Raw genomic sequence first — 18,751 nt, forward strand, 5'->3', positions numbered from 1 at the left:
TTTGGGGTTGTATTAGGCAGTAGAGGCTTCCTCTTATGCGTTTGTGGCCTCGAGAGCCCAATCGTGGGTGCTTCAGGATCACATTTTGCGAGACAGTGGTATATGTGGGATGGATTCTGATTATTCTTGTGCTCTGGCTTGTCTTCGTGATATGATTCCAAGCTTCGATTTTAGCAGTTTCTCTAACAAAGAGACCGCCCCCTCTAAAGCCCAGCATGCATTGGCGAGCACTCTTTTTAGTAAAATTGTTCACGACATGGAGTCACACTTTAACAAAACAAGCAAACAAAAAGCCATTTTTGAGTGTCTACAAGCACCACATGCTCAAAATTTTCTTCTTGCTATCCCTATAGATGGGTTAGGCCAGCATATGTCTCCAGTGGAGTATCATAGTATCCTTAAGTATCCCCTTATGATTCCTCTATTTCCGGTTGATGAGATATATCCTGTTTGTCGTAAAGCGTGTTTAGACTCATATGGGGAGCACGCGGTGCACTGTAAAGAGCCCCCGGGGTTCAAGTACCGACACGATCTGGTTAGGGATGTGCTCTTTGATATATTCAGGCGAGCTGGAATTTCTGTTAAGAAAGAAGCACCTGTGAATTTCCTGACTGACCCGTCGGAGGGAAGATCATCTCTTCGACCGGCTGACATTTTGGTGTTTGGATGGATAGGAGGGAAACACGTGTGTGTGGATTTAACAGGGGTTTCTCCTTTGGTGGGCTTAGGGAGTAGTGGTTTCGCGGTCGGTCAAGCCGCATTAAAAGTTGCTTCAGGTAAGGTGGCAAAACATGAAAATGCGTGTCTTGACAACCAACATGTATTTATTCCTTTTCCTTTTGACACTTTTGGTTTCCTCGCGCCTGAAGCTGTGGAGCTACTTACCCGTGTTAGCGGGTCATGCATAGTAATGTTATGACTCAAAGATCAGCAAATATAGTTTTTAAAAAAGATTGGGTTTTGCGATTCAAAAGGGGTAGCGGCGCAGCTTGTTGCCCGCTTGCCTTCTGTTTCGATGTAATCCAATAAACAATTAATACGGCAATTATTGTTTTTAAATTTTTTAATTAAAGTTTGTGTTCTTATATAATCTAAGTTAGGGGTAAACAGTGGACCTTTGTGTTCTTCAATAAAAAAAAGTTTATTTTTATTTTAAACAGATCAAAATCATCTAAGTATTTACGACGGTCTAGGAGTTTTGGTTGCCTGAATTGGGACATCGATGGGTAGCTTTCTAACTACATATTGGTGGAGTGATACTCTTGAATTAACACCAACTAAGCTTAATCTAAGAAGAAAATAAAACGACTCATTCGCTATATTTTGCTATTTCACTTCAAAATTAACGTTTTGAAGAGAAACAATTTCTTGGATATGCAATTAAGTATAAAAATATTTATACTCTATATGTGATATCAGAATATTTAGTGTGCTAAAAATATTTTTTTATAATAAAATGATTTGTTATAAGTTATTAGAGGTGTACAAAAAAACTGGTTTGGGACCGGTTTTAGGCAAACCGAACCGAACCGGTTTGGGTTTAAAACCAGTTTCACCCAAACCGACCCAAAACGCTAGTTTCAGGACCGGTTCCCCTTAAGATCTACCAAACCGGTTTTAAAACCGAACCGGTTTGAGAAAAACCGGTTTAAAACCGGTTAAAACCAGTTTATAAACCGAACCGAACCGACGTGACCAGGTCGGCCTATCTTGTGTCTAAACCGGTTTATAAACCGAACCGGTTTGAGTCAAACCGGTTTTGACCAGCCGTTGATCAAACCGGTTCGGTTTGAGTTTAAAACCGGTTTTGTACACCTCAATAAGTTATAGCCTAATATATTTTTATGTAATATAAACTAACTTACTAAGCCCATTAAGGCCCAAACACATACCATTAATCTTAATTAGACATGTCTTTAACATAAAAATGTCTTTTATAACCTAGTTTTGGCAGCATAAACTAAGGCATTGACACATGTCAAGGCCCAAACGAACGTGTATAATATTGATACGCATCAAGCATGTATCATATAACCCAAAATGATTTGTTATAACCTAACCCTTAACATATGGAAAGCCCCATTAAATCCCAAAAGTGCACAATTATACTTAAATTGTAACCTAATATTACTTAACTTGATTTGAACTAGTCCACTAACACGTGACAAGTATTTTTACACATCTTGTTTTGAGTTATAGGATTTATTATATACCATACATACTTCATCTCGAAGAGCCCACCAGATGCCCGGGCCAACAAGATCAATCATCCTAGTGGGTTGGGCCTCAAGACAAGGTTCCTTACCGATTACCCATTCAAATGTATGGTGTAGCACTATTAGTTAAGAGGTGTAAAATGACTTCCTATATATGATGGATGATTTGAGCTAAATTTGTGTAAAGAAGATGCTAGCCGTAAAAAGTAAAAACAATAATGAAGTCTTGGTCTACCATATATATATATATATGTATGCCTACCCACCCCATGCACTCTCACCCCTTGCGTTATTTATCATCTCGATCTATCTCCTCCTTCCTTTTAATTCTCACTCCCCATTTTCATTTTATATAACATCAAGAGAAATATATATATACATCTATCTTTTGAGGGGAATGTTGTTTGGCTCGAGATCATTAGAAACCATACATGGATCTCTTTCTCTTTCTCTGTATCTATATTATATTCTTACATGCATATAGATGCTATAATCAACTGATCATTGGATCTGGTGTACTCGGACCAGGCTTCATTCCCCCCAATGGTTTCTTAATAATCTTTCAAGATCCGATCTTTAAGCTAGCTGCAGTTGGGGTATATATCTTATCTTCATCCTAGCTTTTTAGCTTAATTCTTTTTATGATTTTTAGGTATGAATTAGGTCAACTGATCGATGAGGACAAGACTAGCTGGCACGATGATGGGAGTCTTTGGCCTACTTTTATCCCTGCAAACGTACAACCAGAAAACTATAGATCCGAAACGAAGCAGTTGATCGTACGTAACAATTTGTGTTTTCCATCATGATGGCTTCAAGTTAAAGATTATTTCAGCTTTTTACAATTTTAATGCACGTATTTTATTTGTTTTTTACTTTCAATTCCCCTTCATCATTACCTTATGATTAACATCATGATGAAACCTTTTTTTTTCTTTTCAAATCTAGGGTTTTTATGCTTTGAAATTTCATTTTTTTCTGACTGTTTTCTTTCCTTTTTTTCATGGAATTTGAGATCTAATTTACTATAAAGAAGGTCTAATTTAATGTTGATTTAATTAAATTGTTAAAACAAATATAAACACCTCAGCAGTCGGCATCAACCTTCACATACAAATGTTTGAACCACAATCTTGAGATCACTTACATGGGAGTTGTTCATCAGGTACGTACAAGCAATTTAATTGCTAAATCATTTTATTTATGTAAGTTCTAGATTAGTTATCATATACAGTTTCTTTAGTGTCGATGATTCTGGCCAAGTGGTTGAGGTGAGACACAAAGACTTCAATTTAAAAATGAAAGGTCATGGGTTCAAGTTCCACTTGCAACAGAAAATAGGGATTTTCAAGTTGGACGAGAGGTTCTCGCATATGATGGGTTTCCTTACAGAGGATGAAATGGAGATTATCGGATGAGTCAATGGCTCGGCAGTGATCAAATGACTGTTAAAAAAATATATATTTTAATAAGTTGCTAAGATTGTGTGTTTTCAGTCATATCATGTGAAGATTGTGACTTTATTAGGTGCAATTAGTTAATGCTAGTGGTTTTACTTTGAATATAAGTTTAAGAATGTATGTGTGTGAAGTGAATGGAAACCTCAAAGAAGCATTGAATGGTGATGAATAGGCGGTAGCTGTGTCATGAAGAAATCTAATATTGTGAGTTGTCATTTACTAGACCACTAGTAGCCCTAGTTGATAATGTGAAAATGATGCAAACATTTTGTTTCTTTTCTCCCTTTTTTCGTTGAATTATTTATTTCTCTTATTATGTTAGCCTCACGGGCGTAGTCCTTTGATTGATTTGATCGGTTTAATTTGTCCTTACTTAACTCTATTCATCAACAGTTTCTTGATAAATGGTTTTTGTTTTTTGAATCTTGATTAATGATGCCATGGGAGCTCATGCATGTTAATTTCAAATTTAAAACCCATTAGACCATCTCCATCACATGCTTGTGTCAACCGCTCGTCCAATGGACAAGGTTGAAGCTCTTTGCCCTTAGGACTTGTTGTTATAGAAAACGTTTGGATGAACATGTTTTGTGACATGGGTGGAGATAGAGTTGGTCGTGCCGATATGGGAGCAACTTCAATCTGGTAGTGTTATGTACGCTTGCTAAGTTTTTCTTTAAACCGTAGAAGTATTTACTGATTTATAATTGTTTTTTTAATGAGACTCATGTAATCTGCTAATAATAAATTCACACCATTTGTCTATAATGAAACTTAGATCATGATCACTTATCATCACTTGCATGGGATATTATACCAACATTTTTTATTTGATGATTTATAATTGTATATATGTTTTCTTTTATTGGTGGGATATAAATGTTTTTTTTTATATAATTTCTCTTGTTGAGAAACATGAAGTGAAAGAGAGCTGTCAAGTACCCTCATCTGTGAGTCAGACTACAGGAGCTTGTAATGTCAAACGTGTCATGAATTCTTGAAGCTGGGGGTCTGTCATCATTTTTACATCATTAAGTAGTACTACTATCATTTAATGTTAATTTAAAAAAAATGTACAAGATTTGATGCACGAGATACAAGTGGTGCTAGCTTTTACTTAGCATTGACTCACTTGCTCAGAGTGTAGTCAACATCTGGCATCTAGGGGCTATGGATTCTGTTTCTAAACCTGGCTACTCGTCCTTAATTGATTGAACAATCATGCTTCTTTTCTTCAGTTACTTCTTTTTCATTTTATATAATTAATCTTCTTCTTTAATTGGTTGAAAATTATAAAAATTCTATAATCTACTTGTACATAACATAAATGATGATCAGAAAGCAAAAATGAATAAGGTTGGTTACATAAATTAGATAATCAGAAAGCAAAAATAAATAAGGTTACATAAATTTCTTCTATATTAGATTCAAACATGAGACTGAAACTCACATGAAGACAATTTAGTGATTAAACATCAAATGCGATTTAATTACATAAAGTACATAAAAACACAATTCTTGTGTTCTAACCAAGTGGTGCATTAAGAATATAGTATACTAGGTTTTGGCCTCCATATATTACGGGGGCTATTTTACATTTTTCGTTTTTTATTATTTATTTTTCTTTATTATAAGAAAGTTAATAATATATTTAGGGTTTGATGATGAAAGAGTTTTATAAATAAATAATATGTTATAATTCGTTTAAAAGCTATCTGGATTTGGTGGCCCATTACTCGCTTATTTTTTTTAGTATAAAAGTTTCTTAATTATAAATAATGTTTTTTTTTTAAAAAAAATTGGATATTAATTTTTCGTATATCCCTATTTTATAGAATTTTCATATCAAATACTGGTAAGATTAATTTTTAATTAATGAGGTGCTATAACCCATTTAAAGGCTATTTAGGTTTGGTTTGGTGAGACCCATAACCATGAATTCGGGTCAAATGCATAAGAAGCCTCCATTCACAAATAAAGCAATTTGGTGGCTTGAGAGAATTTAGAAAGCAACCAGAGAACTTTTAAAAATTTTGTTTATATATATTATAGATGTAATATTGACTGTATGACATAGAAAAATTCACGCAATGGCGGTGACTTAAACAAGTGAAACATTAGTATATATAGTGATGTTGTAGCCCAAAATCCACCCCCCCCAAAAAAAAAAGAATAAAGATTGCTATTGGTCAATTAATAAAATAATAATATTCTTCTAACAACACCCGGCGACAGATACATGTTGCCCCCTTCCTTATCAAAGGTTGGGGGGGGGGGGGGGTTCATGCCACCATATCACCCCAAAATTAGGGTATTTGTCACTGTCTTTTTGGTTATACCTTTGTGCATTGATGATTACTCTACAGGTGGTACTTGTAACATGTTAGGGGGTGTTTGTTTGAGTATGAATGGTTCCGTTCATAAGTAAAGTCTGATTCGCTCTGATCTAAGATTGTTTGTTTCATCAAAATGGTTGAATGGATCTCTTACCCATGTAGCTCAAAAAACATCGTTGAACCAGAAATTGCCCAAATTGCTCTAAATAGCACTGTTAGATCACATACCTTCATTCATGCAGCGACAGTTCCACAACAAGAAATTGAGTAGGTCTAATAATTGATTAGTTCTTCTCCACCAATTCTCTGTTTGATGTCGCCTCCAGAGTTTAATCTTTCACCATTCTAGACAAAAAAAAAAAAAAAAACCGTTAAGATTCAAACCAGGTCTGATTTATCACCGATTAGAGATACTCAATTTGATTTCTCGATTTGATTTGGTTGATCGTCACTTCCACAACCTCCCCTCTTTCTCACAGGTTTGATTCTATGATTTTGATTTTGGTGAGTCAGCATATATTATGTTTGATATTATGTTTTTCTATTTTATTAGGATAAACGTGTTTGAATTTGAATTTTAAGATAATTATGATAAATGATAAAGCTCATTAGTTTTAATATACCATTTGTTTATCGTTAGTATGCATATAAATAATTCTAATATGAATGATAAATTATAAATATGGTTTAAATTAACACAATTCTAATATATATGGTTAGCACTTAGCAGTTTTCATATATATTTAGCAAGTTCTTTAGCAAGTTTTTTCATTAGCTTAGCACTTAGCACTTTGCATATATTAGCTCCATAGGTCACAAACCTTGTTGATTGTAATTACTATTTTGATGGTCTGAATGCTTATATATTGATTATAATTGCTATTTCATTGATTACTCTAACGTAAAAATATTTAAAAAGGTTTTGACTACAGTATCGCTTATTTTGATCGGTTATAATGAAAGTTTGGTCATTCAGTATGGTTATTAAGAGCAAAGAGCTCTGACTAAACATATATTTCATTCAGTACGAAATAGTTCAGAGGGGTAAAATAGCCATTCTGTAAGCCATTCAATTGTCCAAACAAACAACACTTATTGGTATAACATTTACTGGCTTAGAGTCTCTTAATCATTCAGACCCCTTACTGGTTCAACACTTAATGACTCAGCACTTGCAAACAGCCCCTTAGTGTATCTTTTGATGGTTAGACTATGTACATTTGTTATTGATGAAATTTTAGTGTATGTATTGATAATTGCGCTACATATGCTCCTAATGATATTTTAGTGCGCTGGTTACACTACATTATTGTTATTCTTGATACTTTAGTAGTTTAGTGTACACATTTTGTGCATATATGTAGTGCATGCATTCATGATCATATAAGTTGAAATGCTAAAGTGCAGGGTTAACTATAAATGTATAAATGTTGATGTGCATGTGCTGCATGAATGGGTCAGCCGTTAGCTTGTGAGTTAAATAAGAAGCTGATGTGCTAATGGGCCGAAGTGTTGGGCTACTGCTTATAAAGCGAATGCCCTTTTCTTGAAGGAACTAACCTAAGTGTAGAGTGTGAAACTGTGAATGTGCTTTTTCTTGAAGGGCTAAGTAAAGTATGATTAAACTAGAGGGTGTAGAGTGTAAATTTTTTAGATTATTTCAAAAGGTAATTAAACTAACCATCATTCTACTCGCTTCTCCCTCTAGTTTTGTTTGCAATATGTAGGTCATCATCTTCACAGATCACCCGATAAATCGATGCTTCTTCATTTCAATTCACCCCCTCAAGGTATGATCCACCTATATTTAATCTTGAAGTAGTTCTCGCTTATTCCGATCTTAAGTTGTATATAGGCATGAGATGAGCTCGAATATCCACAAATTGATCTCGAATTACCGGATTCAATGATCAAATGAACAAAACTTATTAATTCGTTTGAAGTTCACCTTTCGGATCCAACTTCTCGAACGCCTTAGAAATAACAAGCTTTGAACATGGTTAAACAAGAGGAAACCCGAACAAATTTGACTTTCTTCAGTTTGGTCAACACGAAAAATTAACGACACTTGGCCCAAAATATGTTCCATATAATCAGTTCAAACAAATGAGTCAACACAAGCATTCCATCTGGCCCAAAAGAAATAATCTCAATTCTGATTTGCTTAAGCAACCCAAACACACATTTGGAAAGCTCACTTACACTGCCCAAAAGTGAAATAAAATAAACACAGCCTATATTGTTTTTATCAGCCCATGGGAAGCCCAACATGTATATGTTCCAATCAATCATCAAACCCTAGCAGAACTCAGCCGCCAGATGTTGAGATCCCGCCGGAAAATAGATCTGGCGACCGGCTCCGGTGAACTCCCGCCACTCACCAGTCACCACCACTTCTGGCAGAAAAAATTCCAGCAGCCACCGGTAGTAGCCGGCGTCATATACCAGGTTACCGGATAGTCAGCCCTGGTTCTCCACCACCATCATCATTAAAACTCCAAACAATCACTGCTGTTTATAAACACCAGGACAAGCACCACCACCAATAATCTTGGCAGCCACCACCGGAAAAAGGTTTCGCCGGAAAGCTGCACCTGCCGCCGTTCATAACCACCACCAGAAACTACCTAAACCACTGTCATGTTCTCCGACAACATTACTTTTCAAACCCCATCTAACAACACACACCAGATTCACAAGCGGCTCTAAAAACCTTTAGATCTGATGTGAAACCCAGATCTTCAAAACACCATATCTCGACCCCATTAACAAACAAAACAGAAAATCGAAGTTGTTACTCATCAAGTTGAACCTCATACTAACCTCTTCATGTCGATTCAGAGCAAAACGAACATCGAAGAACAATATTCAATCAGAAATTATGAACAGATTTGACTGTTTGCAGATTGACACATGAATAAGCCCACTGTTTTTCAGAAACCTTCATAGATCTTCACAAAACACTCTAAACGTGGCGATGAATCCGGATCCATGAACCCAAGACGAACTTCAAGCACTTTTACTTTCTCTGATCTTCGACCTTTATTTCCAAAATCAAACTTTATTTCCAAAACTTCAACGAAATTAACGTCTCGGTTCGGGTAATAGCGGAAATAGAACCCGAATATCAAGAACAAAGTTGAATCATAAGATTCGACCCACTCTGATATCAATTGTAGATCCCGAAACTGGATCCGACAACGAACGGCTTTGTTCTTGATAAACGCTCGAGACGGGTGCGGTGAAACAAACGACTGAACATAAATAATATAACGATAAAATAAAGGAATGATCTCGTAACCGGTACAAAAGATTCATAATATTATAACGAACCGATCCCACCCAAGGTGAGCTCCCCTTGGGTGGTTGTTTACACCAACAAAAACACACACACACTAAAAACATTGAAGCCCGTTTATAGCTAAACAAACATTCTAACATTCTAGAAGCTTTCTTGTTAAACTTGAACGCGTGTCAAAGTTCTCGTCTCGTGTCCGGATTTCTCGCCGACATTAATTATTATCTTGACCAATAAATAATGGGTTTCGTAATTTGATATTGCAAGTCACAAATATTGGCCCACAATATGTGACTATCGAACATTAACTTTGCTTTGAAATAGTGGGCTTTTCTTGGGTTTAATCGGAAAAATTCGTGAGGACCATGGTGGTGGTGTTTGTTACTTATGATGGTGGTAGTCTGAAGGTGTACTTTATCATGACGACACCGGAGAGATGATAGACTTGTAAACCTTAATATTCTAAATGAAAAAAAAAACCTTGTGGATGAAAAAGGACGGTTTTAACGGTTTACTCTTTATATAAATATATATGATACATAAATTTAAGTTTGTATATATATATAATTATCCCTTCTTGTAAAACAACCTAGCTAGCTATTGTACCAATAGAAGGTATTCATTAATTTCATATTTACCGTGAATCCGTCATCTTGGATGGTGGGTGATTCAATACAAATGACATGTGCATGGACCAATTCATTTAGACTTGTTCAAGTATCTTTTCCTTCGGATATGGTCGTCAATCGTCATGCATCATGTATGCTGTCCTACACTTACTACTACAACTACCGTCAATTCAATATATTACCAACGTATATATGCTTATAAATTAGCTATCTTATCTCTTCTATAACGCAGTAAAATCAAAACCAAAATGTGCACGCACTCGTGGTTTTTCATTATTTTGTGTTTGCTTCATGTTTCATGTTGTGTTTCCTTCACTAACTTTGCATTCGGGGATTCGATTGTTGATGCTGGAAACAATAATTACTTGCCAAGTCTCTCGAAGGCCGACTACCCCCCTTATGGCATCGATTTTACTCCGTCAGGTGGAAAGCCCACCGGAAGATACACAAATGGTTTCACAATCGTTGACCTTGTTGGTATTAAACCATCTACTTTCATTTCCATTAGGTTTACCATCTTTTAAGTAGTTGTGAGATTTTTGTTTCATGAGTAAGTATTTGATTATTTATAACCCGTTTAGGATAATTATTAACAATAACAAAACTAGTTATCTAAACAAGACGTTTGCCTTGTAATTACATATATTTATCTTTTTTGGTTATATAATTGATCATTCATTAAAAAAATTATTATTTTTAAACGGCTAACTTACACATGCAATATTCCTTTTACTAAATACACCTTTAATTTAACTCGATCACACACCCATTTATCATACTCTTAAATCTACATTTTTATTAATTTACTACCGGACAATTCTCAGTCATTAGAATGACACTTAGGTAGCGTTTGGTATGCAGGACTGACAGTAGGAATGGAATAATTCATTACGTGGGAATGAAAAAAGTGGTGTTTGGTTGCTCAATGGAATGGAATCATCTGTTACACATGGAATCCCATTCCATCAAAACCATTCCTTCCCACCCCTTTCTTTTTTTTCATTTCATTCCTCATTTCTCAACAACACTGCCACCTAACAACTACCACCACCACTACCATTCGCACCACCACCAACTCCGCTGACACCACCGCCGCCGCCACCATCGCCATCGCCACAACCATTTTCGTCGCCGGAGCTACCACCGTCGCCATTGTAGGTTTTTTTTTTTGTGGTTAAAAAGTATTTTGAGATAGGAGTGTTTTTATTATTTTTACTTAATTTCTACAATTTTTGTTGGATACCAAACAATAAAAATTAATAATTGATTTCATTCCTATAGGTTAACCAAACAAGACAAAGGAATGATAATGATCCATTTCATTCCTTTGTCTATTCCATTACCTCCAATCAAACATACCCTTAGGGCCTGTTCGTTTCACGGACTTTTTTTAAAGGATTTGGAATTGGAATTGGAATTGGAATGGAATGGAATGTTTGAGAATCACAATCATGTGTTTGGTTGGTTAATATGTATTGGAATTGGAATCTTCTTCATTCTATTCATTTCCCTTCAAACTACTAACATATAAATAATAAAATAACAAAAAGAAAGTAATAATTTAAAAAAATCTAAAAAATAAATATAAAAATTTTGATTAGAAAATCAAAAATTTATTTAAAAATAAAAAATATATTTAAAAAACAAAAAGATAATAATAATAAACATTCCCCAGCGACGATAGGTGATATCTGTGACCAGCCCCGGCCCCGGATCACATCCTTCACCCGACCCTAACCTTGAAAGTAAGAGACTTTATCCTTATCCAATTCCCTTGGGCGCTACAAAGTATCCTACTCCAACACTTGGGAATGGAAGCAAGAATCCTTAAAAAATAAAAAATATATAAAAAATCCAAAAATAATTTAAAAAAAATTAAAACTAATATAAAAATATAGAACTATTAAAAAAATTTAACAAAATAATAAAAAAAAGAATATATATGTTTTTATGCTTATCACACAATAAAACATCATAACAATACCATAAATAAACATTTGATTCGGTTAAGTCCAAAAACCCTTATCACCCATCTTCATCATACATGTCTAGACCAATAATAATTTTGCATATTGTTGCATCTACTAATTAAAACATATCATACTAAAACCAATATTCAAACATACGATTAGAAAGTTTTTAAAATGTGAATAAAAGTCGTTCTAACATATGACGACAAGTTGTAAACGCCGCTAATAAAAGTACCAAAATACGAACATATGACATCACCAAACTTTCACTTAGACAACAAAAACCTTACCCAATCCTCTCTTTCTTCTTCACCCAAATCCCAAAAGGTCGACAACCTATTATAGTCACTTTTGATTTCTTCAATAGCTTTAAACTTTTCCAATTGAGACAAAGATGTCATTTTTTTAATCTCGGAAGCGATCATTGTTGTTTTCTTTTCTTTCTCAAGTTCATACTTTATCCATTCACTCAATTCGGTCGACGTTTTCTTAAGACGATCACCAAATAAAACAACCGCATCATTGGAAACAAAGAATTAGCTTGGCTTGCACGTTTCCTCTTCTTACTTCGACCACTTGAAATTTCTTCAACTTGAACACTTGCATTAGTGCCTTCATTATGACTAAACTCATCAAATTCATCATCCTTTTGGTCCTCTAGTTCTTCCCTATTCGCCTCTTCTTCCATCTCGGCCACACTTTTGGCTCTATTACCTTGAGCTCGATCATTTCCAAAAATAACACACATTTCTTCATAATGAGGAAGAATTTTACGTTTCCATTTATCTGCCGTTGGATGTTTCTATTGACAAGATAATATTATAATAACAAAACATCAATACATTTTATGATTAATCAAATAAAAAATGTTAATAACATAAAAATGTAACATATACCTCAACATAAGCTTCCCACACTGGAGCTTCAGCGGTTACACAATTATGTTCTTTATCATAACCAAATCCACTAGTGTTTAGCATCTCATGAACGACTGCCCAATCTCTTTTCATTGTTTTGACTCTTGATTCGATGTGCGGTCTAGCCAAAAGGTCCGTTCCGGGAAGTGATTCTTTCAATGATGATTCAAGATGTTGCAATACCCGGTTCTAAAGCCATTGTCGGATTTAAATCCTTTCGTGTTAATCATGTCTACAAAGGCCTCAATAAGTTTTGCATCTTCTTCAACACTCCACCCTCGATATTTTCGACCACTGCTCTTCATTTCTATAGAAAAACATTAACTAAAACATATATATATATATATATATATATATATATACATACATACATATATATATATATAATGTTTAAAATTAGCACAAACAATACAATAACACAATAATATAAGCATCACATAAATATCATAAAAAGCTAAACAAAAAAAAAAACATTACAAAAAAGTATTTAATCATCCAATACCACCAAAATAGCATAATCAACACAAAATATCATAAGCAAGTGTTTAATAATTCAACATCACCAAATAACATAATCAACACAAAAATAGCATAAGAAATTAGTTTCTAAGACATTCTTAATCAATTGGTAGCACTCCAAGAGTCAAACATGCTTTGGGCAAGATTGTTTCTAAATGTTGTCCACTCATTTGAAGTTCTAATATAAGTTATATTATCTTCGTCTTCCCCACCATCTTCATCCGCAATTACGTCCTCGACCTCGGTCTGTTCCTCGCCCTCGGCCTCGTCCTCGTCATCGTCCTCATTACCAAATGGATCTATTGGCATTTCTCTCCTTATAAAGTTATGAAGCAAACAACATGCCATTATGATCCTATTTTTTTGGGTAATGGGATAGTACGAGTGATCTCTCAAAATTCCCCACCTTGCCTTTAAAATACCAAACCATCTTTCTATAACATTTCTTGCTGACGAATATTTCATGTTAAACAATTCTTTTGGATTAGTGGGTTGGTGTCCATCACGCCAATCATTTAAATGATATCTTTGGCCTCTATAAGGGGCAAGGAAACCTTCTCCATTTGTGGATCCCGCATCCACCAAATAATAACCTAAAATACATTATAGTTAATAAACACCAAAGCTACCTCAATTTACTATATTTATTCTATACACCTAAATAATATCAATATTGTTACAAACCCGGCCTTGAAACTTTCAATCCATGTGGCCTGTCAAGAGCATCTCGAAGAACTCTACCATCAGCCGCCGACCCTTCCCAGCCGGGTAGCACAAATATAAATTGCATATCTTGTGAACACACGCCTAACACATTCATAGCAATCTCTCCTTTTCTTGTTCTATATTTAGGTTTTTCTTCACTGGGCACTAAACATTTTATGTATGTTCCATCCAAAGCCCCTAAACAATTCTAAAATCAAAACGTACAAAAAAGGTGTTACTATACATATCTAATCCCTAATGCAAGTTATCAAAAAAAAGTATAATGATTGCATAATACCTTGAACCATTTCCTCTTATGATCAGTAGAATTCTCAGGAACAGATTCGGGCTTCTTCAGCAAACGTGAATGCAATCTAATCATTGCATTACAAACTCGAGAAACACATCTACTAATTGTGTCTCCCGACCGATGAAAACGACATATCATGACCCGATTCTTAACATTATGAGCTATGATGTGAAGAAAGATGGCTACTTGTTCATCAATGTCCATATTCCTATTTGCTTTTAATCCTCCAAATGTTTTAAGCATTACGCACAATTTACTAAAACAAGCTCGATTCATCCTAATTTGAGATATAGACATAATGTCACTCTCATAAACATACCTATACAATATGGAATATCGATCTGTTTTTGTTGAAAAGTGTCGAATGCGTGGTTTATCCATTTTTTATTTGGCTATCAACATGTAAAGTGAAAGTACAAGCAAAGAAACTGTTGTAATAAGTTGGTTCCACCATGCCATAATCAGTGTCCTATTCCTTTGGATACGTTTGCGAGTTTGTAAACTAAGTCAAGCCATTTCCTATTTACACATTACAAACAAAAATGTAGTGTAAATAGAAGTACAAATTGAAGTGCATTTCAAACCTTTTTAAGCTATTCATTAAACCGTGAAACCGAACCGGACCAAACCGTTAGTAACGGTTCGGTTGGGTTCGGTTTTGATTGTTATGGTTCGGTTTCGATTTTCAATTACCAAAAACCGGTACTAACAGTTTGGTCACGGTTTAACCCAAAAACCGTTCAAACCGGACCGTGAACACCCCTACAAAATACTATTTTCTACCAAAGGTTAATCAAAGCATTATAACAAACAGTGTATCTACCAAATTTTTTTACATCAAACCACAAGATACTACAAAAATCAATGAATCAGAAACTATACTGTAGCTCATCACCTCTTCACATAAAATCCATATAATTTTAGTGACATGAAAGCACTGATTGATAAAAGAAATTAAAAAAATAAATAGATAATAATAATAATTACCAGAATCAAAGAACCCATATCAGATTTGGTATTTTAGAAATAAAAGAAAGGAAAAACCTGTGGAAGAAGTTGATTGTGGATGAGAACGGCGGCGGTGCATCACGGAGGCGGAGCACGGCGGTGGAGAATGGCGCGCAGCACCGCACGACGGCGGAGCACGGCGGTGAAGCACGGCGGCCGGGAGTAGACGGTGGTGGAGGCTGAGATGTGAAGAGGATAGTGTGAAGAGAAAGAGAGGCGTCTGATGCTTTAGGTTTTAAAATCCCATAAATACTTATCACAATCCCTTCAAAAGGTGTGGGATTTTAGAATCCTATGAAAATAGGATTTCGTGGGATTCTCTTTCCATTCCAACTCTAGTCAATAGTGAAACGAACACAGGAATCCGTGGGATTTAAAATCCCATTCCATCCAATTTCATTCAAATCCGTGAAACGAACAGGCCCTTAGTTTACACTTCTTGATACCATTAAGGTGCCAACCTGTGCTTACAAAATTTAGATATCTTAGGCACCTAAGAATGTTTGTTTCTGGTGTGTTTTTAAAGGTATATGGGTCTTGTAGTACGTATGTAAATCTGTAAATGATTGTCGATGATGTATCAGATGAGTAGAGAGATGTTTGTAAAGGTAACTTATATGTATATGGTCTCTAGCTATAAATCATTGATATTAAAAAATTGTGTATAAATGAATAACTCGCTTTACGATTATGATTATTGAATTTCATATTAGCGCAAGCTTTGGGCGTCAAAACACTGTCTCCACCGTCTCTAGCTGCTAATGCAGCATCACATGTGACTCGAGGTGGCATAAACTACGCGTCTGGAGCTTCTGGTATACTAGATGGAACTGGTAGCCTCTTTGTATGTGAATTCAATAACATATATATTCTTGAATTTTCTTCTAATCATGCAACAAGATAAGATTATATGTGTTTTGAAATAAAAATCTTAACGTGTGCAGGTTGGACGTCTTCCTTTAAGAACGCAGATCGATAATTTTGAGGCAAGTAGAGCTGAAATGGTGAGGAAGATGGGAGAAAACGCTACACTAGATCACTTAAAGAATTCGATCTTCTCGTTGACGATTGGATCGAATGATATTATAACCTACTTCCTACCAAATCTTCCTTTTGTTGGCAACTATGATGGTTCCCCTACTACTTTGCAAGACATCATGGTCTCAAATATGACTTTACATCTCAGGGTACATTTTTTCTTTTATCTTTTTAATAAGATTCTACATGAATGTGATCATCACTATAACAAATGGATATTTTCAACGGCTAAAACCCGTGACGGTATTGTGACTCAACTTACCCGTCCCTAATCTTGCGACAGAAATATCCGTCCAGTAATTTTGCAATATTAAAACAAAACTGAACTTTTATTAAGGGTATCCACACTTTACAATGTTTTATAAGGATGCCGTCATCGCAAATGACGACCTCTTGAAAAGATCGCTACTTTCAATGGCTCGTGGTATATAATCACAATTTCTTTACTTATGATTAACCTTTTGTCTTGGCGAAGCGTTTGCATAAACTAGGGGCTCGGAAGATTGTTGTAGTAGACATAGGGCCTCTCGGTTGCATACCCTTTGTTCGGTCTATACACTTCCTTCCGGTGAGAAAATGCCACGAAGAAATGAACATGTTGATCCGTGGATACAATCAGAAGTTACGTACCACAGTACACAACTTAAACCACGAGATGGGTTCGGGTTCAGTTTTTGTCTACGCAAATTCATACGACGTCATTAATGGGATGCTACAAAACTACACCGAGTATGGTATGTTATTAATCGTATATATTCAACCATGATAATTATATAGCTTCTGCAGTACAATTATGTTATTAACTCTAGTTAATTATTGTGCAGGATTTGAGAATGTGAATGATCCTTGTTGTGGAGAATTCTTTCCGCTATCTTTTTGCTTAAGAATCGGGGATGAGGATGAGATTAGCACGAATATTTGCGATGATCGATCCAAGTATTTGTTTTGGGATGCATATCATCCTGGACAAGCAGCGAATTTCATCATGGCTCAACATATGTTAAATGGTGATGAAAACATATGTTCTCCTCTAAACGTTCGCCAGCTTCACAATTACAAGGTTTAAGCAAGTGCTTTGCTGGATTCCAGAGTAATATTTGTAGTAGTAGAGTATTCATGTGTATTAGAACAAATTTATGTGATTTATCTTCGGCTCATCATTTTGCCACTTAAATATGATCTACTATGATTGATTATGACAAACGCGAATTGAATATATGAAGAAATGGTATATAGTAGGCTAGTAGCTATCTTTTTACAACAACATAATTATTTTTAACTTATCTTAACCGAAAACAAACATAAATAAACATCAATTAGAAAACAAGCAATATATTATGGCGTTCTGCATTATTGTCATTTTCATAAAAAGGACTACAAACACATTTGAGTTAAAATAATTATTATCAATTAATAAGTAGTTTATATCATCTGGAAAACATATACCACAAAGTACAATTTTTACATAATTGGTCTTAATTAAACAACTAAAAGACCAAAGTTGTGCATATTATTGCCATTCTTATCAAAAAGATTATAAACATATTTGAGTTGTGGTAAAGTCCATTTATAATCTGGCACTTAATGTGTCGAACTCCCTAAATCTTATGGACGGTTGTAAAATGAGCATTACTAATCACAATTACCTCTCAAAATATATTTATGCAATGAGAAGCTTGCTCCTAAGATAATGTGAATAAAATAATTTTCGTTTGTCATACTTTATATGTGGTCATGAACTAGCAATATTATTGAAAATGTATAAAAGGTTTGAAATAACATGAAAGAAGTTTGTGTGGTTCTTATCCATTCTTTGAAGTGAATGCGATGGTATAATGATCACTATAAATGTCATAATCATGTAAATGATTGGCGAAGATATAATGGTTTTAATCCATTCATTGAAATGAATGTGATGATATAATAAGCATTGTAAAGATCATGATTATGTAATTGAGGAAATTGAAATGATTTTAATTTGTTGAAGTGAATGTGATGATAAGATCAACCGGGTTAATGGTGATCATGATAATAATGAAATCAACCATGTTAGTGGCGATCATGTATAGTGAGATCAGCTGATATTGTGATGACGCTCTTGATAATCATAAGTGACCACAAGTTGTGGTACACTTAGGGAGTAATCATGAGAATACAATGTGGAAAGGTGAGTATGAATTCTCAAATTAATAACGTACTGTATTTTTGGATATTAAGTCATGGATTAAACAAACACGGGTGAAAGTAAGCATATATGATCACAAACTAAAAGTATGGGCTTTTAAAAATTGGCATGACCGGTTAAAACCATTACTACAAAAAAGATTGGTATTTAGGACTGAAAA

General features: G+C 34.8%; 1 protein-coding gene and 1 pseudogene across 1 annotated transcript; one reads left to right on the plus strand and one right to left on the minus strand.

Annotated features, from left to right (window-relative positions):
* Positions 1-10,187: 10,187 nt before the first annotated feature.
* Positions 10,188-17,472, plus strand: LOC143559621 (GDSL esterase/lipase At5g41890-like). The gene is made up of 5 exons (XM_077048139.1): positions 10,188-10,416; positions 16,082-16,212; positions 16,313-16,555; positions 16,882-17,140; positions 17,231-17,472. The coding sequence occupies exons 1-5, from the start codon at positions 10,188-10,190 to the stop codon at positions 17,470-17,472; spliced, it is 1,104 nt and encodes a 367-aa protein (XP_076904254.1).
* LOC143559631 (uncharacterized) lies at positions 12,068-13,056 on the minus strand (annotated as a pseudogene).
* Positions 17,473-18,751: the final 1,279 nt, after the last annotated feature.

This window comes from Bidens hawaiensis, unplaced genomic scaffold, assembly GCF_021521415.1.
Source record: "Bidens hawaiensis isolate Kalapana, Puna unplaced genomic scaffold, B.hawaiensis_p1.1 tig00019953_1, whole genome shotgun sequence".
NCBI lineage: Eukaryota > Viridiplantae > Streptophyta > Magnoliopsida > Asterales > Asteraceae > Bidens > Bidens hawaiensis.